The 23,347-nt window shown below is 42.3% G+C and overlaps 1 protein-coding gene across 1 annotated transcript in view; it reads right to left on the reverse strand.

Annotated features, from left to right (window-relative positions):
* Nucleotides 1-19,512, reverse strand: part of SCNN1D (sodium channel epithelial 1 subunit delta) — a 73,883-nt gene extending 54,371 nt beyond the window's left edge. Inside the window, exons 1-7 of the mRNA XM_085624104.1 lie at nucleotides 19,196-19,512; nucleotides 14,532-14,793; nucleotides 10,477-10,667; nucleotides 7,440-7,543; nucleotides 6,207-6,370; nucleotides 4,137-4,235; nucleotides 1,890-2,007 (exon numbers count right to left, since the gene is read on the reverse strand). Coding sequence (XP_085480230.1) covers nucleotides 1,890-2,007; nucleotides 4,137-4,235; nucleotides 6,207-6,370; nucleotides 7,440-7,543; nucleotides 10,477-10,667; nucleotides 14,532-14,793; nucleotides 19,196-19,509 — 1,252 coding nt within the window. The 5' untranslated portion in view covers nucleotides 19,510-19,512. The remainder of the gene's footprint in view (nucleotides 1-1,889; nucleotides 2,008-4,136; nucleotides 4,236-6,206; nucleotides 6,371-7,439; nucleotides 7,544-10,476; nucleotides 10,668-14,531; nucleotides 14,794-19,195) is intronic.
* Nucleotides 19,513-23,347: the final 3,835 nt, after the last annotated feature.

Here is a 23,347-nt window from a genome sequence, read left to right on the forward strand (position 1 = left end):
AAGGAGAGACGATAGGGCTACGATGTCAACTCGGTTCCATGAGCGCACCCAGACATTTTTCACAGCGGTAGGTTTGGGTGGTGGAATAGGGGATAGGGAAAAGGTGATTAGTGAATGATCTGACCATGAACATGGGGAAATTGAGAGGGAGTTGACCGGGCAATCACGTTGCCAAATTTTCCAGGATGTGCCCCAACCTGTGTGTGGGAGCATTAACAACTGATGAGAAGTTGAGCGACCCAAGAGAGTCTGAGAACTCCTTGGACGTGGCGCATTCCGCAGGGTCGGAAGGCCAGAAGTTGAAATCTCCTAAGACTAAGATGGAGGCATGGTTAACCACCAGGGTTGCCATTAAGTCTTGAAAACAGGGGAGGAAAGTTTGAGGGGAGGACGGGGGTCTGTACACCAGGACACAAGTTAACGGAGGGGTGAAGGAAAGGGAGCGAACCACTAGGCAGTCTGAGATTCCCATGGAGGGGGAGACCAGAGGCTGGAAAGTGAGTTCTTTGCGGGCAATCAAAGCGACCCCTCCGCCGGGCCTGCCAGAGGAGCGATCAGCTCGAATGGCATAGTAGGCCGGGGGGAGTATCGCTAGCAGGGAGGGAAGGGAACTGTCCGAGAACCAAGTCTCGGTAAGGAACAGTAAGTCAGGTTTATGAACATCGAAAAGAGTGAAAAGATCGAGCTGATGTTTTACTGCCGATCTTGTGTTTAAGTATATAGCAGATATTGCTGTGGGGGGAAGGGCATCTGGGTGCCGAAAAGGGGGACTGGTGTTCAGAGACGTAGGCAAGGTGTTAATATGGACGGTGTTCTGTGGGGTTAATAGCCCTAGGTTGGAGATGCGAGCTAAGGTAGCAGCCGGTGGGGTCCACTTGCCCTGGAGGCTGGTGAGTTGCGAGCGGGAATATTGAGTGCAAGAGGCAGGGTGTATGGCCTCTGGTCTCGGTCGGTCGCGGACGGGCGCGGACGGGCGCAGACGGGCTTTCTACTTAATGCAGCACACATAGAAGTTGCAAAATGTAATTTTCTTTATTGTTTATGTGCAAGAAGGGTCACCTTCCTGCATATAAACAATCAATGGCAATTTGCTGTTTCTATGTGTGCTGCACAAGGCAGCACACATGGATACAGCAAAAACGAGGCGAAATAAAGCTTTTTTCCTTGTTTCGCCTGTTTAAGACCAGGTTTTCCCTGGTTTTAATTTTGGTGCTGCCTCCTACTTATGCCACCCTTAGGGGGCAGCATCAAAATCAATGGCTGTTGTGGTGGACGCCCACTGCAACACCCATTGCCCTCCCCTTTCACGCTAAGTACAGCGTGAAAGGGTGCCTTATTTGCAAGGCAGTGTTAAACTGCCTTGTAAATAAGTCGAAGCCCCTATTGGCAACACAACGTCATTAAAAGTGATGTTGCGGTGGCGATAGGGGCTTGCAAATATGCCCCTAAGTTTGGTGTAGAAGAGAGGTGCAGAGGAGAATTATTCCCACATTCCATGCTTTTCCAGGGCCCTGCACTCTAAAATGTATTTATAGATATTGAAGCAGTACTGTCCTATTTATTAATGATGAGGCAGCTAATACAACTATACAGTGCCAGACACAGGAACTGAAGTGTTTTCTCTTTCCCTTTTGGGAAATGTTTGACATAGACAGCAGAGCTCATGCTATGTGAGTCCTCCTATGAAGCTTTTGACCACAGACTGGCTAAATCTTTTGACGTGCCTTCCTCCCTCTGGGTAGGGTTCCATCGGTGCTGTGGTTCTTGAAAGATCCCATAGGACGAGGAACTTAAACATTCAGTGGAGATTTAGCTGAGTCTAAAACTATTTGGCAACCAATGCTCTGCCCCCTATACCACCCCGTGGAAGTTACTATTGTGTCACTCACCCCAGCCAGGATGCTTTTTGTAGTTGCAGTATTCAGCCCCAGGGGGCAGAGGGTAGAAATAGTATCCACAACCACAAAGGTGGAGCATGGTGTACTGGAAGCAAGATTGGACGCAGGCCTGCGAAGGGAGAAGATAAACTGTACTCATGGATAATTCTCATCACTCAAAATGGTATTGTTCTTTCCCCATTCATAACATACATATTCTAGGAACCTTGGCCACAACATAATTTACTCAGCGACGTACTAATACGTCTTAGCCCCTGATGACGTATACCAAGGCGAGGTACCCCTAATGGAGCTAGACCCTCCCTTGCCACTAATGTGGACATCCGACTGTGGGCACCTCCGGGGAGGAGGTACTTGGTAAAGGCAAAATGGTGACCTGGCTTCCCCTTCAACCAACCCAAAACCCCATCACCAATCCTTTCAGATCATATTTTTAAAACCTCGACAAGGTGCTAAGCACTTCTACATCATGTCTATTTTTCAGACTCTCTGTTGCAGATTCCTTTCGCAACCTGCCTACACCAGGAGGAACATAGGTGAGCGGGAAATATTTGGCTTGCCCTGTGCACTGCCGTGTGCAGAGAGAGGCTACTGGGGTGCCGTTGCCTTATAAGCCTGATACACACCCCGTCAGTTCCTTTGGCTGTGATTCAGGTGTCAACACCCAATACCCATGAAAAAGATAGAGTTATGGTGGGAATATACATGGTGGCAATTTTGTTTTAGCACTTGGATGGAAATAATAACTACTGCGCTTCACACACATGGTGTGTGCAAAAGGACAAAAGAATATGGCAGCTAGGGTACTCTGTACAACCCCCCCCCCACACACACACACATATGCAGCACTGAGCAGCGATAAGCCTGTGAGAGGAGGGTGGGAAAAGAGAGGAGCCTACTGTGTTCATGAGGGAAGCATAAAATGACAGACAGGACCATGAAGGAATGGGTCCTGAATATCGTGTACAGAATATCGTTATACCTTAACAATGGAGCTAAAATATGAAGGATTTAAATATCAATATGTATAGATTTTCTATACCTTACTCTATATGTATACTCTGCCAATATATATAGATGCATTAAAGGCACGTAGATGTGAAGTTAAGAATAGTAAATCTATACTTCCCTATATGTACTTGCTTTTCAAAATGTTTCTCCTTGATATTCTGACAATGATATTAAGTTAAAATGATATTCCATATTTCATACACCAGACTACAACCTACAGGTAGGACATCCTATACCACACAACTCCAGGCAGTGTTTGTGTACTAGTATATAGAAAAAACACCATCCACCGCACACCATTAGGGCTTAAATCAGCTCTCCTGTAAACAACGTAAGAGGCCCAGGAGGCAGTTATCACCCTTTGTTTATCACCATAACCCGCACCAGTCACCTTTTAGAGACGTGGTTTGATTTAGAGGGCAACTTTATAAAACTGTCCACTACAGCACGCTTTAGCGGCACCACTATATCGCGACTATACAGGGATGGGAAAGAGTGGGCATGATCTATGTCAACTACTGTCACCTAAAGCCCTACAACATTAGGAAATGGGAGAAAGGTCAGTTATCACCGACAGTTCTCGACTGTGGTCTCCCTATTTCAACATCATTATGTCTCAGCAGATCTGGGAGAGAGGGCATCCGTGTATGCGACTGGATGTTTAACACGCTTTATGGAGACCGATAGAAGATGGCTTAAGAAAGCACATTATCCAGGGTTGTCAGATGTGCGAAGTGCTTTTAGCGGGACAGAGGACTTAGAGAGTGACTGGGGTGGAAGGAGGTGTTGACAGGGGACTCTCAACCCTATTCACTATGACCTACCCAAGCACTATGACCGACCCAAGCAGGATCATTGTTCATCGCCCGCTACACTGGTTACCATAGTAACCCCGCAGCTTGCATATTGAGATGCCCTGCTGAAAGAAGGGTTACTGGTATAGCACACTGCCATCGCCATGACCTGCACCATCCCTTTATACTTCTTAAAGAGAGATCACTTGTCATTACCCAATGTCAACTTCTGTGGCCTACATCACTCTACTGTTCCAAGAGAAATATTTACCCATAACACCTCCAGTATTACAGTGCACCACTTGTAAGAGGTGTAGATGGCTGATATGGCCAGTTCTGTCCAGCAGCACTCTATTACACTCTTAAGACCAGCGAGTAACAGCTTTATCACCTGCACCATCCTTGCCTGGCTTTACCCTTCACAGTTATCTACCTGCAAAGTGTAGGAGTTGCTATCGAGTAGTTTTATGTCCACATCGCTCCCGTCCTCTGTACAGCTTCCATGGGGTCTCCCCAACCAGTTCATTTCATCCTAGGACAAGAAATGTTGCAGGTCAGGCACTACTTAGTACTTTCTTCAGTAGAGGTGTCCAGCACTTGTGTTCACCATGTATTCACACATGTACTGATCTACACACATGTACACCTAGAAATGCACAACCAAAGGTGCTCCAAATGCAAGAATATGAACAGATAAATGCATGCAAATGAAAGTCTAGTCACTTAAGACTGTCCCTGAGGCTCAGTGGCCCATACATGCAGGGGCACAATAATGCCCATACCCACATTCTCTGAGATACAGATACGCGCATGGGCACACAGTGACAGGCACAAACTCGAATTGATGATGGATTGCAAGAGTATGCTTACAAACCCTCACATACTGATATGCTTCCTTCAATAACCAGAAAAATGAATATAAATTCACCATGAGTCATGACCCCTGAACATGCACTGAGACATGGCACGCAGAGACACAACAGACATGCATGTGTGTGTGTCCCAGAAGCACATGTGCACAGATACTGAAATGTAAACATGTGATGCATTTACACACGTGTTAACGTGAGTGCATCACCTGAGGACCATACACAAATACTTGACTGGAGGCCTAAACTCTCACAGACACAAACAGGATCTGCACTCATGCTCACACAGTAAAGGGGGTAGATGGTGAAAAAAGAGGAATGTTCCCGTGGAAGGTGTTGAGACTGGAAAGTAGGGGTCAAGGATATAAAGGTCTAAACTTCTCTAGAAGTTAAAATAAAACTGTCTGGACAGTGAGACCAAGTGAAATGAAAAGCAAGGAGTGGGCGTTCAAAAGAAGATGTTTAAGGATCGACCTAGAGTTGTCAGGGCCCAATGAGACATGTAAGAGTCATAAGCATAGCATTAGGTTTCAGTGGAATGTGTTCATGGTCCAAAAGAAGGTGGTGTGAGGAAGTGGCAAGACACACTGGAAGATGCCAGAGTACAAATGAAAGGTGACTAGTTCCCAATGGACATTGTCAAGGAGATTGTACAAAAGGTGTCTAAAGGAACGAACGATATCAAGGGTTACTGGATACAGACGTCAAAGGAGACAATAGAAGGTAGCAGACAAATACAAAACGTTACGTGAGAGCCCAATTGAAAGTGTAAAGGATGCAAATACTGTATGGAGGAGCTTAATGCAAGATGTTGGAATTCTATTGAAAGTCCTGATCCTATGGAATGTTTTAGGCCACTGGGAATGTATTAGGGTCCAAATAATTACCCATGACTGAGATTAACTCAAGCATTCCACCCATAATATTTGTGTTTCTTCAATGCGATGCCATAAGTGCAACAGGATTGCCCAGATGTGAGTCAGGTACTCACTGTGCCACTAGAATCAAGCTGCACCTAACTGAAGATCCCCAACTAGGGCAAAACCAGTCTTGGGGTGCTGGTTTTCCGGGTCGGAGAGAACCTACCTTGGCAATGTGGGCGGGACTGTTTCTATTAGATCAAGACCAATGCTGATGAGCATTCTAATCTGAGATAAAAAGTTTGGGGAGAAAAAAGTAAACTGTTGATGCAGCTCTGTTTAATTAGCAGTGACTGGGATCAAATCAAGCATTCCACTCATCATTTTTTTGTTTGCTTCAAGGCGGGGTCCAATCAAGGGCACTGAGGTCCAATGAAAAGGCATATGGTAGAGTGCAAGAGAAAGTTTGAGGAATCAAAAACAAGTGAATGTAGCAGGAGGTAAAATATTGAGTGTTTAAGGTGCTATGTTTATGGTAGAATGTGTCAGGAAGGATGAGGATCTCAACAAAATTTGTCAAGAGTACTGTCATGTTTTGAGAGGCTAAAACGGAAGTGACTGTGACCCAAGTAAGGTGTTTGGGAAATAATGGAATTTGTCAGGGGGAAAAAGGTGTTGGGCCGAAAGAAGAAGTAGGAGGCCCAATAACAGTTGCCTACTAAGTGCAAAGTGCTGAGGTGACATGGTAACTGGTCGTCCATAGGATCAGCTCACCTTCTGGATGCCAATAGATGTCTCTGTGCCCGGCATGATATTGAAGCCACCATGCTCCACGATTGCTGGCTGGTTGTGCTTGTGGATTACGACTCTCGGGCCCCCAGTGTAGGAAAGCAGGGGAAGGTGTGTCCTTTGCTCTGCTCGCACAATTAGGGAGAGGCCTGAAAAAAAAAATATCAGTTAAAATAAGCATCATATGCATCAGGATTAGTGGATAAAATCTAAAACCATGGATAGCAACACCATCCTGCGTTAAAAGAAGAGGGCTACTGTCAAATATAACAGTAATAAGGATATTCATTCAAATATCACTGTTAGGAGCACCATCTAACATTTCAGCAAAAAGGCACCATCTCATTTAGCAAGGATAATAACATCATCTGGCATGATTGGAATGGGAGTACCATCCACATATTAAGAATAAACGCATCATCTAATCCACCTGGAATTTGGACACCGTCTGACATAATACTGGGAATGGTGGCACAATAAATGCACCATCCATTTTGTCAGTAACTTGATGCAGGAAACATCTGACATATCAGGAATGTGGCCTATCCTAAATATCAGGTATAAGGGCATTGTCAGTTATAGAACTACTAGAGGAATCATCCATCATATCAGCAATGAGAGCTCCATCTGATATACCAGGTGCACCATTCCATATAGTTAAACTAGAGACATCATCCAAAATATCTGGATTAGAGCACCTCCAAGCTCTTTTAGAACTAGGGGCATCACTAAACACGTCAAAAATAAGGGCACAACAGCATCTTTCCCATATATAGAAAGAGATCTAAGTATACTAAACTGGGTCAATAGAAAGAGTGTGAAAAACAGGAGGGTAAGAGTTATAATCCAAATTCACAGTCGAGGTTGTGATTTTGGACACAATGCAGGTTTTCGTGTAAGCCTCAATCTGAAGGCAAAACACTCATTCAAACTCAAGGTTTCCACAAGATTCTATACATGTGACACTCACTTCTATTCCAGTACTAGGACCCACAAACACAGCAGACAGAATATTTCAATCCTGACCTACAGCACCATCTGAAACTTCAGGGTTGAAACCAAATATTCAAGAGACCTAGGACCTGTTCGAACAATGTACATCAAATCTTACCAGCAGTGCTCACCCCTGCTATTCCAGGACTGACTCTAAAGTAGTTTCTCCAGTGTACCTAACCCTTTTAATCCGGAAACAGCCCTTCTTAGGACCAAAGGTCTTACCATATTTAATTCCAGGTTTTGATGCTTTCTGGAAGGCCTCATTCCAATTGTTTTTGAAAGTGTAACATCTCCCATGGATGGCATGGTGAAACATCACGTATTCGCTGAAAGGAAAAAGAGACTGAAATTTGTTTTCCCAAACTTGAGTAGTAACCCAGATGGTGTCCGCAGTAAGATGTGAGAAAGAGGCCAGATTAGCCAATCAATAGTAAATAGTAACTTATTAAAGTTTAAAATAGATGAAGACGGTCCATTATACTGTCACCTTTGGGTAACTGAATGAAAAATGAGGGCATGCCAACAATACCTTTAAGAAATCCTAAAGCAACAGGTACTGGGCTAAACGTGAGACCATTCTGGCTACCTGTACCATGCTTCATAATGTTGGCTGGAGAACTATGATCTTAGTGTAGGCAAACACAGAGACAGACTCCTTCAGGACATCAAGCATGTGATGATACCTCTGATCGAAGAATGAGAGGGAGTATTTGGAACACCAGTAGGAAAGGATGAGTACAGAGGTGGAGGAGGGTATAAATCTGCCAAGCGTTTCTAAAGAGGTGCTCAACTGAGAATACAAGAATTAAATCAGCATCTACAAGTGTAAATTATCTACTACATGGGGTACAAATATGGTATGAAGAACAAAACAATTCCCACAAACTCCTCCCCAAAATAATTATTTTGAGAACCACCAACAAAAAGCAGTCAAGGAGCTTGTCTCTATTACCTCTTAGGCCCTGTACACCTGCTTGTAGAGGGTTAAAAGCAGTGCCTGGCCAGAGGCCAGGCCCTGCATCAAACCCCCATTTCTTGTGTCCAAAGGTCATGCTCAGCAGACTTTTAATGTCCTCAGTGTCCGAGAGCATGAGGATTGGGTGCAGGGTCTGGTCAAATGGCTGGCCCTGCAGCCAACCACCTGTGTACAACTGAAGGATGAATGCAGCAGGGGTTAGCCGCCCACAAAAGGTTGGGTATAGAAATTGGTCATAGGTTACGCCTTGCAGTCACACACCAATGCACACGGACAAAGGCAGTGTGCAGCAGGGTTTAGCTGACCACCTTGGATTGGGCACTCTGTCCTGCTAAAGGCTTGGTTGGCTGCCCACGACAGGTAAGAGGCTGGGCCAGGCAGAAGGTTGTGCCCTGTGGTTAACCCATGCTGTGCACAGCCTAAGTTCCAAATAGATAAAATGCAGATGAATGAACAGATGAAGTGCATCAAAAACTCCATAGTAATAATGAAAATAAATCATAGGTGTGTGTGTGTGTGTGTGTGTGTGAAAACCTGTCAATCAAAACAATACACTTCCAGGCTCAAAGTGCTGCAAAGACTATGCAACAAGGGAAGCAAGGAACTCTGTGTAGTTCCCAAGCTTAGGCAGAGAACAGGTCCTCTATATGGAGCACCCTACAACACCACAACACTCTGGATCTCCTCACATCAAATGTCTGTTTTGCTAGCAAAGCTTTTAAGCATATGATTAGCACAGTGCCATCTACGCCAAGCTGAAAAATGACAAAAGCCTTTTACCACTCCCTGGCACAGTATTACGGCTTTGGATGGGTAAAATACCATCCAAGCATCCTGGAATGAATAAAGGTCACCCCTCCACACGTTTTGCTTTAGTTAAAGCTCATTAGAGAGGTACAGCTTTGTCCAGGCACATGGAAGTACCCAGTATAAGTCACAAAATACCCTTTCAGGCTTAGTGTGGTGCATAAATTATGTTAAAAAGGAAGCAGGAAACTCTGGGTGCTTCTAAAGTTTAGGCGCAGAGCAGCTCCTTTATATGGAGCAACCTAGAACAACACACGACTCTCTGATCCTGCTCTCCACAAATGTCTGTTTTTCTAGCAGAGTTTTTAAGCATCCAATTAGCACAGTCCCATACATGCCGAGCTAGAAAGTGACAAAGCATTTTGCCATTTTTTATTTAGACAAATATTAATTTATCAATAACTCCAGAAGACCCTCATTCCGAGGGGTGTGGTGCATGCTGCTGGACGAGCATGGCAGCACAATACAATAACAAAGTCTACGAATTAAGATGCTCTGTCAGGACCAATCGAAATGTGCTGAAGTGTCCTTATTGAACAGTATCTCCTGGCATGTTTCACCGTACAGCAGCCTTGAACACATGACTAACACTGTGATAACCTTACTAGTTATACGTTATAAGTGACAGTGCTTGTGCCCAACCCCGCACACCCGGTTGGCATCCCACCACGCACAGCCTTGGGCCAGGCCCTGCATCCAATTTTCCATGGGCAACCACCTCAGCAGGGCGAAGGTGTTGTGTAGTAGGGGTTTGTTAAGGGACTAGCCTCTCCTCAAACACCTCTATTCAAGGTGAAGGCTGTACATGGTAGTGTTTTTCTGGCTGTGCGTAGTAGAGTTTGGTGAAGGACTGACCTCTGGGCAAAGACCTCTATGAAGGACGAAGGCTATACATGGTAGCGTTTCTTATCCCGCAGGACTACTGCATGAACACATGGGGGTAGCACTGAATACTGCGGGAGTCCTGTGGGAGCATGACCATATCATATATATATATATTTACAAATGGGACCCCCACTCCACTCCCCTAGGGCAAGGGAGTCAGGGTTTATCTACCCTGCCCCCTTATGTCCCTTTTTATTAAACTTTTCTTTGTAAATACACTTTTATTTATACTTACTAACATGGGCTTTCAGTCAGCCCTCTTCATCCACTTATCTGGTGTTGTGCCGATACCATTTATCTTCCTCCCACATACAGCATGGGGCAATGGGACAGCCCACTTCAGCTTTTGGCTAATTTTCCATCCTTATTAGAACTACATCTTAAAATGCTAGTTATGTGTATAAAAAATGTTTTGCTTTTAGCTAATATTTATAATTTATTTGGTGTGGGCCTGGCAGCTAATCAAAAATAAAGTTTAACAAAAGCCAAAACAAGCATTAACGAAGTCTAACAGCTGGCAGCCAATCTCGAATGGACTCTAGTTTGCCAATCCATCCCTTGACTCACAAATGTCTCTGGTTTGACTCCTACCTTTCTCTGCACTTTCTCCCATTGAACTGGCAGCTGTATGCCAAGGTCTGGTGGTCCTCGTCGCCTGGGATGTTGAGGGTGACGGGAATCTGGGACATGATGTTTATATAATGGTAGAGGTACCACTCCCTCATGGCGTCCACACCGGACAAGTAGGACTTGTAGTAACAGTCCCCGCCCCTAGCATCACACTGTAAGAGAGAGAGAGAAAAGTAACTTTTAATATACTGAGTGCACAATGTATTCATCTATTCAATGTTAGACGCTTATAAAAGTCCAAGAAACTCTGGGCAACGTAAAAAATCCAATACTCCAACCACAAACTTTTGCCAGGCCCCCTTTCGAAATCACCAGCATCATGGAAAGTCTAGACTCAATGCGAGACCACCTACCAATAATTTGAGGGATAAATAATCCTTATATGTGGGACAACACAAAATCAAATATATAAGTAAAAATATTTAGCACATTTTAAGATTTATAACTGTAATATTTGTAAGAAACAATTAAATATACCATTTGAAGCCCACATGTAAGTTTAAACAATAAATTATAGCAACTAGAAGATTAAAAAAAGAACATATAATATCACACTGAAAATAAGTGAAAAGATTTACTTAACTCAGTGAGGCGCTGTGCAGAAAAGGGTGGAAATTCAAGCAGTTCGAGTGTAACATTGGGAAACATTCGGCCATTAATATTCTATACTGTAAAGTTCCTTAAGAACATATCAACACATAATAACCTGGTGGACAGATACACATCTTCACCTGTTTTTTTAGTTACCAGCAATGGGAAGTGGTTAATTTGAGCCGGTGCTTTCTGGGGCTGTGCAGGGGCACTTAACTGATGACGCCCACACTTATGACAGTCTGCCACGTGATGGTAAACATCTGTTGTTGAGCTCATTTTCACATTAGACAACCCGCTTCCATGTGGCAGACTAACTCAATATACATGAAAAATTATAAATACCTACCACCAAAGCCATTCTTGTAGCTTTGGGGACCTGGAACAGTCTGAACTGTCACACTTGTAGGAGTGTGATGGTTAGTAGCTGTGTTGGTGCTGTCACTGGCAGGGGTATTGGGCGGTACAAGCTGCAGTACTTCTGACGAGCGCCCTAGGACTTACGAATTAAGCCCTTGTATTGGGTAGCCCTAATCGGCGCTTCATTTGAGCCGGTGGTTGAAAGTGGGGCTCACCTGCACTCATTTCTGGGACCAGCACTTATTTTATCTTATTAGACTTTGACCCAGAGCAAGAGAAGGAAAAACACAGAAGGAGAAAAAAGTAAGAATAGAAAGATGCAACAAACGTGACAAAGAGAGAAAGCAGGGCCTAAAAGAACCAGCAACAGATGATAAAGGGGCAGGAATTGTCTGGTGGTGAATTAAAGGTGCATGAGCTGGAATCAATACTAAGCTTTGGTATTTGGCACGCCTTCATTCAAATTGCGACAGCCCTAAGCATCGGAGCAACACTTTGTGCCCCTGTATTTATTCCTTTACAAATTAAGCACTGGACTCACCGAAACTTCAATACCTTAATCATTAGAGGACACAGAGATGTTTGTGGTCAAGTACACGTTCTCCTGTCTTGTAGAAAAAATCAAGAGAGTATACCTCTTGAAACACCAAGGTATCCCATTTATTCATGATGTTCCTGGTATGATTAAAATAATAATAGGGGAAAGTCTATGGAAGTAATGGACCTACACCTAATATATAAACAACAACATATTTCAGCCCTACGTCAAGGTGGCCATCGGGTGCAGGGCTTTCGTCAGGAGTTGGAAGCAATGTCCCGGAATGATGTCTTTATCTGTCAGGCAAACCTAACTCTATTTGGTCAGGACAAAACACAACATGCAACACATATCTGGCATGCAAAAGAGACAGATGTACCCTTATATGGATTGTGTTCCTTTCTTGGATTCCATCTTATATATAGCCACTAGTCTCCATGGGAGGAAAGTGGGGAATGTTCCTGTAGTCACAAATTCGTCAAGGGTAACATGTCTCATATTCACCTACTTGGTCCATGTCTCACCTCCCCACTGCTTTTTCATCTCATGCCCTCCGAATTAGGTTCCGGGGATCTTCGGTCTGTGTATTATTAGATCATGTCTGCAAGGGCAATGCATTAGAGGGGAGTACTGCCACTAGGAACATATAAAGTGACCCATGCCGACCCTATCATCGATAACACCACCCTGCAGCGCATGGACTGGGGCTATATAATGAATTTGGCACCCATTTATAGTTACCTGCTGCTGCATTGAGGATTTCTTGGCATTTATTATTTGAACTACATTTCCCTTGCAGCTGTCAGAAGCCTTAACCTGCTGTCCCCAAAAATTGTGAATGTCTGAAAATCTTTGGCAGAGTTCTACATCTTCCCGACAATTACATTTAAAGTGACTGTCTTCAGATTTTGTTGCTATTCTCAGTGTTTGCTTGGATGTCTGGTCCAAAACAGTTAGGGCTTTAATATGAGTTTGGAGGTGTGGGAGTGGGACCGTCTGCTCCCGCACATCCAAACCCATGTTTGAACCGCCTGTCAGATTAGCAGTTTTCTCCTGACTGGCAGGTGGTCCTTTGAGGTTCCCACGGCGGTGCCTATGAAACATCAAAAGCACTCTTGCCGGGATGCCCGAATCTTGGACATGGACTTTCTAAGTGCTGTGAAACACGTTGTGTCACCTTTATGGCTGCAGGGTGGAATCTCTACATTACCATAGATATAGGCAATGGACCCACAACAAACAAAGGCCATCGCCGCATCTGACAGGCTACTGAATTTGGTGGCCAGTATATTTACACTTTACTTTCAGATTTTGTTTACTTTTGTGCAGAGTGACTATTTACGTGCTCCTGAGGAATGCCCCAGAACTCTTAGCAGGGTCATTTAAGGGACAAAACATGTTGACCTACTGTAGGGATATATTTGTTGATAACCCCTAGTCCTCTCTTCTTTTAACCTTTTAACCTTGTTCCAAGAGACCACAGAATAAAGGTCATTTGGTCTTCTGTAGACAGTTTAATTCTTCATCCTTTCCCTTATTGCACTCCACCCCTCACTCCCTTCACCTTCTCACGTACATTTCCCTAAATCACCTCAGCTCCTCTTCAAACTTGAAGAGTAGAAACCCACACCAATGACCTTGCGGCCTTTGTGTGAGGTGGGAACCCAATGATGAAGCATGTCACCTTTGGGTGAGTGAGGGTTGTTGTCCTGAAAGAGGTTCTCTCTCAGAATAGTTGAAACATTTTGTTCAACACCTAGACTGCAACGATGATGTGGACAGTCACTCTTTATCCTTAGTACTTCCAGACGTACTTTAAGTGAGATTTATATTTAACATCAAAATCCGTACCTGCACAGCATGGACTTCTGCAGTCCATGCCGTGCAGGTACTGGGGTCATACACACGGGGGGCACAGGTTGTGCCCCCCTGTGTGCATCTGATTTGGCACAGAGGCACAAGGGAGCCCTGTAGGGCCCCCTTAATTTCTTCACCGCCACACTTTTCATGGCGGTCGCACCACCATGAAAAGATTGATACATTGGTGATTCTGTCATCGGTATATTAAGTGCGCATCCACTTCAGATTATCAGTAATGTCAACCATTCTGACAGCTTGGTCAGTCAGTGTGAGTGCACACTTGCTTTCTATTATTGCCTTTAATTTAGCTTAAAGATAAATATATCACATCAGCAGGAATAAGGAACCTTAATTTGAAACACAATTATGAGTAAAAACCTATGGATTCTGCTGGGAGCATATGTGCAAAGTCTAGGGGTTCTAGAGTGTTTCTGAACACTGTTTTTGAATGTATTTGAGTATGAAGTCAAGTGGATGATGTCATCTACAGTGGTGACTAAAAAGTTAAATTATGTTAAGTGGTTTAAATTTGCTTAGCATTTGCCAGTTCACTGGCCTTTTTGTGCTCTATGTTCTCATGGGCAGACTAACGTCCTGGGGCCTTCCATTTACCTTGGACCAGCAAGGAAGAAAGGGTATTTGTATTTAGTCTGGGTGTTATACTTACAAGCCGAAAGCCCACTCTGGTACTAATGGTCCCGGATGGGACTGGCCTGGTGCCATCGTCCGTCAGGCGCTCCAGTTTGATGCTGTCCTCCAAGCTGAAGCTCGAATTGACGTAGCCGCTACCTTCTCCCAGTAGTTCCGCTAAAGCTGTTACTTCAGGCTTACTGTCAATGCTCCCAGTAGCATTGAAACCATAGTAATTAGAGAGAGCTTTCCGTGCCAATTGATCCAACTCGACTAATTGTTTGTTGACCACATCGAACCTGGATCAAGACGAGAAGAGATATATGAGTTCTGCTCGACTTTGAGAGACAATTATGCTCACAAGCAGGGCAACAAAGACAACCAGAGGGTATCAAACTCCTTTTCTACCAACACATCAATTCACTCTGTAATTATTCTATGAGATGTTGATCCAGAAATCTCACTAACTCAACTCTTAACATATTGAGAGGTTTGAGATGGAGACAAATCCTGAAGAGGAACACATTGTGCAAACATTGTGGCATTCCACCTTAATATGGATTCCAGAGGGAGACATCCGTTACAGCGTGGTCTTTACACCGTGTTACGTTTACAACGCAGCCATTACAACATAAGTTGTTACAACGACTTGCGCTGGATGGCGCTATACACTAAGGAATAGTACGATTTACTATTCCAACACCTTCCCTACTGTTACGTAGGCTGGAGTTGGAATAGTAAATCATACTATTCCTAAGTCCAACGCCCTCCAGCGCAAGTCGTTGTAACGACTTGCGTTGCAATGACTGCGTTGTAAACGTATCGCTGTGTGAAGACCGCGATGTAACGTCATACATTAATTCCAGAATATCATGATCAAAATATTGAAGATCAAAATATTGACACGGTTAATAAATGCAGGTAAATATAGGTTTACCTTGCATAATTCCATATATAGTATCTTGATGCGCCCAATCCCCCCATGGGTGTCCAACCCCTTTTTTCTTATTTTGTTGCACCACAGATCTGTCACAGTTCTCCCAGGTGGCCGCATCTGGCCTCATTGGATCTGCGGATTCACAGAACAACAAAAGAAACCTAGGCCACATGGCCCAGGGAGATCAGGAGATCCCTACCCTGCCCCCCCATATCTTATATTTGTTTATTTTGTGGGACTTGGGGAAAGAGTCCTCAAGTCCTAAGATGGTGGCTACAACCTTTTCTTCAATTTGCAACCACCCTATCACAACACACACTTGATCTTGTAGATCCACGGATCCACTGTGGTGAATCTGCGGTGGAACTGCAGTGTGAAATATACATACATTTTGAGCCTTCATTTCTCAAGAACTACTGAATGGATTAACACCAGATCACAAAAAGCAAGTGTTTAATATCCAGATCTAGCTTTCTGCCAAATTTGGTGTAAATTTGTTCAACCATTTTGGCTATAGCTGTGTTTAATATTCCTATGAAAAACTGCATAGGGAAAACAAGTTTTTTAGACTCCCCTTTTTCCAAGCCTCCACTTGATAGTTCACCATGAAGCTTTCCAGGAAGGAGCTGAGGTGGATGAGACTTTTTTTTCGAACGTTTTGTGAAGATCTGTCAAACGGCACTAAAGTTATTGGCAAACAAAAGGAAAATGTGGTTCTAAGTATAACTACCCAGTGGCTAACATATATACTGGGTACCTGGCAACTGAAAACTTACTTCATATTGGAATTAGACAGCAAAAAACCGCGAGGGTTCAACATAGATGAAGAAATGCATACTTTTCTAGGATAGCTGGCCCTATTCCACACACTCTTCTTGAGCGAATTTCTTCTTTTTTTAGTGCTGTTTAGGTTTAGCAGCAGTCACAGATGAAATATGCTCTAACACATTTTTTTCAGGTATTTTATAATTTTGTTTTGTGTTATGATTTGTTTTCTTTGAGAAAATAGACACATTCTTTATAATCAAATGAAGATAATGTCAACATCATGTATTACAGTGGGCTACCCAGGAACACTTACCCACTTAGTTTATGTGACTTTATTAACGTAACCATATAGGCTACTGAATAAGTAGAAGTTTTTTCGTGTGCGTTAATCATGTCTGCAGACAGAGAAAAATTGTTGTGCAGCCTTGAAAAATGGTTACTTATAGAAATGATGAACGTTTAATTTGGCCCTTGCCAACAAAACATGTATATAACTAATAATGCCCATTGGATAAAGCAATGACTCTCATTTTATGAGATTATGATTTGTATAAGCACTTGCACCTTATGAATATCGATCGTTAATTGTGTTTTGTTTTAAAATAATCTAATGTGTATCTATTATATTCCTTAATTTTGGTTAAGTTGAAAGGATGCACCCCTACATTTGATTCAAAAAAGTTTCAAAATATAATATAATGTGTTTGTTGAATTAATTTATATGTTATAAGATGGTGCACGAAAATGCAACTGAGAAATCTTAGTTATACCTTTGTTAATTTCCATAATCTTTCTGTTTGGTCACATGATATAAACACTACGAGTAATGGCGCTCCTTTGTTGTGAACAAGGTTGTATGTGACAACCGAAACACGTTGACTTGCACCCATGATGTAATAAAATTCTTTAGGAACCATGTTGGAGTGCTATGCTTGTTTCCATATATTGGAAAGACAAGACTTTTTTTTATATATACGAGGAGCCGGAGGACACCTCTTCGCAGCAGCACCACTGGCGTTTTGGCAGCACGCCAGCATCCACTAAACGAATGAAGAATATATATATATATATGTATGTATATATATATATATATATTTATTTACGCTCCAAACGCCACTGTTGATGCCTAACTCGCAGCGGGTGCTCCAACTTTGTTAGAGTGGAACTCACGATTACATGTTCGCTCTAAAATGAATTGCTGGGGTAAGTCGATGGTTTATTGAATCAAAGCAGACGCGTTTCAGCTAGATTGTCTTTATCAATGTTTTTTGATTAAAAAAATACTGGCACGCAAAGCGGTGATTTTGGTGCAATGTTACTCTCATTGGAGGATTAACCTTGCATAGACAGTGGCAAAGTACTAGATGATCACCCACTTATTGTAGTCTTTCGAAATGCCATATTGTTGTTACTCCATTTGCTCCTACTGGCAGCCCGTGTACATCCAACTTTATTGATATTTCAAGGTGAATACCTTCTTTCTCACATTTCACCACACTCTATCAAAGAGCACACAGGCTGTAATATCACAATGGCTCAGTTTTGCTCAGTGCTGCCACTGATCGATTTGCTTGTCAGAAGCCCCTTGCTTGCCTTAGAAATTAAAATTGTCCTGCAGGTGTCCAAGGTGCGTGTGAGCACCGAAACGCGTTGGTGTTAATGCCTGTGCCATATCAGAGAATAAAAGAATTTCTCTGCACTGGAGTGCCGTGGATTTATTTTTGCTGTTAATGAGCAGTTACTATTTATATATATATATAGCATCAAAATAGGTGCATGTGGAGCTAAGAATAATAAATCTATGCTTATCTGTGTGCATTTACCATCTTGATATTTTGGCACCCCAATATTTCTTTAGCTGACATTTTGAGATGCAAGCAACGTCGCCCTTTCTGGATAACTCCCAATGCTCGGATGCTTTTATATGTTAAAAACCAACTCCTTCATAAAACAGAAATTATACTATTCACAGACGTGCAAACTGATCTGTGTGCTATTTGATATTATTAATCCTGAACTTCAGAGTTTGAGCCACTCCCTTCACCTCCTGTACCCTATAGCATGACAATTCTTTCCTCGATTACATGAATATCTTGGAAGCCAATATCTCACCAATTACCATTCTCAAGACCTGACAACCTACCTTCAGTACCAGAGGAATGCAGCAAACAACGTGAGGTAGATGTTTAGCCACGAATCATTAGATGTTCAGCCACTAATCCGAACAAAAACCAAAACCAACTTGAAACAAATAGCAGCATGGAGTCTGGGAATGGAGGACGCAACTGTCCAGAAAGCAAGGCAAAGAACTCTCCTCATATCTGGACCATACTCGGTGCTCAATTAATGCACTGTTTGAGAAACTGTTTCCTACTTCCTCTTTTTTGTACTGGGTATTCCGACACTACTACTTAATTTGTACAAATAATTAGTGCAGGGGCCAAAGTGTTTTTAGGAACCTGTGACTACCTGTGCCGACTACAAGTGCTGTGATATTCCAAACCTTCCTGTGCTTGAAACCATCTCATTCCAACACACCTCTTTCTCCCACCACCTTACACTTCCTGTCTATGGTCTTACGTTCTTTTTAATCCCTTTTTGTAATCCCTTTCTCACATTACTTTATTGTTTTCCTATCCTCTCGTCCTCCTTCCTACTCTCTCTTCGGCTTGCATCTCTCTCTCTCTTGATCTGGCTGAAAGGTTGATGATTAAAAACAAGTTTCAAGTTCCTAAAAATGAATGCCAGTGCCGACAAACTTGGAAGGTCGCAACATTAAAAGATCTTATAAAACTCTGATTGCAATTTTGGAAGTTTTCACTTCGGATAAAATACCCTGATTCAGACTTGGGAAAATCCAAATGACCTGAAATCAGAAAGTTTGAGACAATCACCACTTGTGAAATAAATCCCTTTTGCTTGCGCCTGAAAACATCTATTGAGTCCCAAAATGATGCCCATAATCCCACGATTAAAGCCACTGTAAGACCCAGTACCTGTAGGGGTTCATATTGCAGATTGTGATGGCGGGGAAGACCTTGACCCTGTGGTTCGTGCTCATGCTGATGTTAATGGTGACGGGATAGCTCCAGTACTGGGAGGTTAAGATACCAATTTGCCAGTACAGCATCGCGAAGCCTGAGAAGAAAAGCAAGAACCAGAATGCGGTCTTCATCTTGTTCTTGCTGGTACAGGCCAGGCGAATGCTGCCGTGAATGGTGGTGTTGTCGCAAAAGAACTGGAACATGTCTTTGAAAGAGTCATAGAAGTCAATAAGACCTTCCTCCTTTTTTGCCTTGGCAGTAGCCATCTTAGAGTCCTGCAGGTAGAAAGAGGATATTTAATGGTGAGTACACATCAGATTTCTAAAGAACTGTCAATTAAAATTTCTTGAAGGGTAAGGGGGTCAATTAAAAAAGGACTAAAGTAGAATCCACTGTAAATTGACAGATGTTCTCTTCCCTTTTCCTACCTAATTTAAATGTAGGGGAACCAATGAGTTTCCGCTGGCCAAACCACAGAAATCCTATTCCGATGGCCTATCCGCGACAGCACCTGAAACTGTGTTTTCAAAAGTAAAATGGATGAACTGTGAATGTATTTACATATAAAGGACTGTGGTAGGAAGGAGGATGGTGAAACGCTAGATAGTGGATGGGTGTACTTTACTGTGAGGGATGGGAGAGCAGGCCTGTCAGACGTTTTTGCGGGGCCTCGGTCACAAGCTTCTTGCAGAGGCCTTCTTTGGTTTTCTGTCTGCAGGAGCACCATGTTCAAAATAGAAACAATGTCAGAGAAGAATTTGGTGGCAGCTCCTGCATAAGGTGCCACTGCGCGTTGGCTGGCACTGCCTGCCTCATTGGGAAGATATCACAAGTGTAGGTACATCCTGTCCAAAATAGGGTGGGTATTTGCAGCTCATGCAATCCTAAATGTAATGTGTGTTTTAAAACCCAGCCATCCTAAATAGAGTGCATTTTTCATGATCATGGTATCCACAAAAGGGGATATTTTACAGCTCAGTCTGTATAGAAAATTGAGAATTTGTTATGAGCCATACAATCTGTAATAGGGTGAATTTTCTGGATCATCAAGGGGTCTTTTTCCATATAGTATATACTGCGTGGAAAATAATGGATTTTTCTAGTTTATACTATTGATAAATGCCTTTATGCTCTGGATCACATCATTTCCCTGCTCATAACGTGCAGGATGGATTTTTCCACATTTTACCATCTATGTTAGACGGGAGTTTACAAATGTCACTATACTTACCAGGATTGTGGAAGTGGGTGGTTCCTAAATAACCTTGTACAGAAAAGGACACATAATTCTTGATTTTGCCATCGCTAATAGTGTGTCTTTTTCCAAGTTATATTGGAAAACTCAATGATTTTGTTTTAGAAAGTAAAATCCAGAATTTGCTAGGTGTTTCTGGATAACACCAAGAGCAAACACCACTGCTATAGCTGGATTCAATAAAATGTATAGAATCTTCTGAATGAAAAGAAAGGGTCAGGGAGACCCTAACTATTATAGAATGTCGACCAACTATGTTTGAACTTCCCAAAACGAAACAATAAGTCAACAAAGGCTATAAAACAAAAAGGTGTGAGAAGGAAGCAAGAAAATCCAAAGTTAACGTTATACTTAAAAAAACAGCTTTTGGAGCTGTCCATACCGAGGTTGATTGCCTCTGCTGTTGCTCTTCCACGTTGTTCCCCCATGCATTTTGTCTCTTACAGACATCCCTTTTAAGAGGGCCAAATTCTTAGATTATTGCAAAAGTTTATCTGGTGATGTTGTTCTACTTCAAGAGACTAAGATAGCCTTCAAAGAAGCTCTTCTCATGCGGAAGGATTGGGTTCTTGATGTTACTTGCTCCAAAGCCTTTGGTAAGAAGAATAGGGTTGCTACTCTTATTTCCAAAAGCTCTGGTTTGTCTATTGTTACAGCTGAGCATGATACCAATGGCATATGGCTACTTACTCGTTTGACCACTGGTTCAGACGGTCTATATTTTATGAATTTCTATGTCCCAAATATTGATGATCCTCTTTTTTGGCATACCATAAATAAAAAACGTTCTGATATTCCTCAGAATTCAAGAACAATTGTTGGCGGTGATTTTAATCTTCCTCTTGATCCTATTTTGCATAGACATTCTGCTTTTAAATTTCGGCCCCCTAGGGCACATAAACAAATGCTTAATATGTGCTCATCTCATCATCTTGTTGACGCATGGAGACTGCACAATCCTTCGTGTAGTGATTTCACGTTTTTCTCCTCTCCACACTCTAGCTTCTCTCGTATTGATTATCTTTTGGTAGATGCTTCTCTTTTAAAACATACTATAAATGTGATGATTCACCCAATTGTTGTTTCTGACCATGCGGAGGTGTCTTTAACTATCCTTAATCTCACCGATACGAGAAGTCCTCGTAATTGGCGCCTCAATACAGATATTTTGGAAGATAATGATGAGGTTAAAGAACTCAATGAGGAGATTGATAATGAATCTTCGGTGAACTCCCCAAAAGTTTTGTGGGACGCATTTAAATGTACTATATGGGGCCACATTATTAAGAAAATATCAAAAAGAAACAGCAATATTAGGAAAGCTCTTCAGTTTCTGGGGGATGATATTAAACACAAAGAAGAGTTATATAGGCATTCTAACGATAAATCACTTCTACAGGATATTAAACATTTGAAATATTCTTTTAACTCTATAGTCACTAAAAGAGCTTATATTGGTGTACACGCTCAAAATTCACACCATTTATCACCACGGAACCGAGCTGGTAGCCTGCTGGCCGCCACCCTGAAGTACCAAGATACAAAGATTAAAGCTACTCATATTTCCCACATTAGTGATAAAAATGGGTCAAAGAAATTTCATACTCAAGAAATACTTGGAGTTCTTCAAGACTTCTATAAAACACTATGCTCACCTAAGGATCAATGCTCCAAGTTTACTTGTCAACAGTTTCTTAATTTGATTCCTATTAATACTATTTTGCTTTCTGATATGACTGAATTGGGTAAACCGATTGATACTGACGAGATCATTCAGGCTATTAGGACCACTCATTCGGGAAAGGCTCCGGGACCAGATGGGTTTTCTATAGCCTTCTACAAAAAATGTACTCCTTCACTAGTCAAATATCTTAAGAGGATCTTTTATAATTATGTCTTTCTGGCAAGGTTTCTGCCGCAGCTGCTGAGGCTACTATAGTTGTGATTCCGAAGGGTGGTAAAGATCATTCTGATCCTAAACATTTTTGCCCAATTTAATTATTAAATATGTAAGCTAAAATCTTTGCTATGATCTTGGCTAGACGCTTAGAGGGTCATAATCCCAACCTCATCCATGACTCCCAAACAGGCTTCGTTATGGGGAAACTCGCTAGAGGCAATATTCGGACCTTTTGTCATATTTTAGAAAAAGCAAAACTTTCGGTATTACCATCAGCGGCGATCACCCTTGACACCGAAAAGGCTTTTGATAAAGTCTTGGCCTTTTTTACAAGCAGTATTAGATTCCCATAACCTTGGCGAGTCCTTTATTAATATGGTAATGTCTCTCTATGCGCAACCAAAAGCAAATATTAGAATAAATGGTACTACATCTTCCTTTTTTTAATCTTCGCCAGGGCACTAGACAAGGGTATCTCTCACCCCTTCTTTTTCTCTTGGCTATAGACCCACTCCTTCGTCTACTAAACTTGAACCAGGGTATTAAAGGCTTTCAGTTTGGAGTGTATACGCTTAAAACAGTCGCTTACGCTGATGAGTTTCTTATTTTTTCACAGGACAGCGATTCCTGTTATTTCTAACATCATTAGAGATTTTTCGCTTGTTTCCGGGTACACTCTTAACAAAGAAAAAACAGAAATGTTCCCCCTCAATTCGTTGTGTTTTTCCTCTCACCTGGGTGACTCAGGATTCAAATGGCAATAGACTCATATTAAATAGTTAGGGATCTGGTTCTGTAAGGACCTTTCAGATACTATCTCTTATAATGAATCCCATATCATAGCTAAAGTTAGAGATCTTTTATCTTCCTGGTCTCCTAAATATATTGCTTGGTGGGAAAGACTACAAACTCTTAAAATTATGATAACCCCTATTATTAATTTATCTTC

Source organism: Triturus cristatus, chromosome 1_2, assembly GCF_964204655.1.
Source record: "Triturus cristatus chromosome 1_2, aTriCri1.1, whole genome shotgun sequence".
NCBI lineage: Eukaryota > Metazoa > Chordata > Amphibia > Caudata > Salamandridae > Triturus > Triturus cristatus.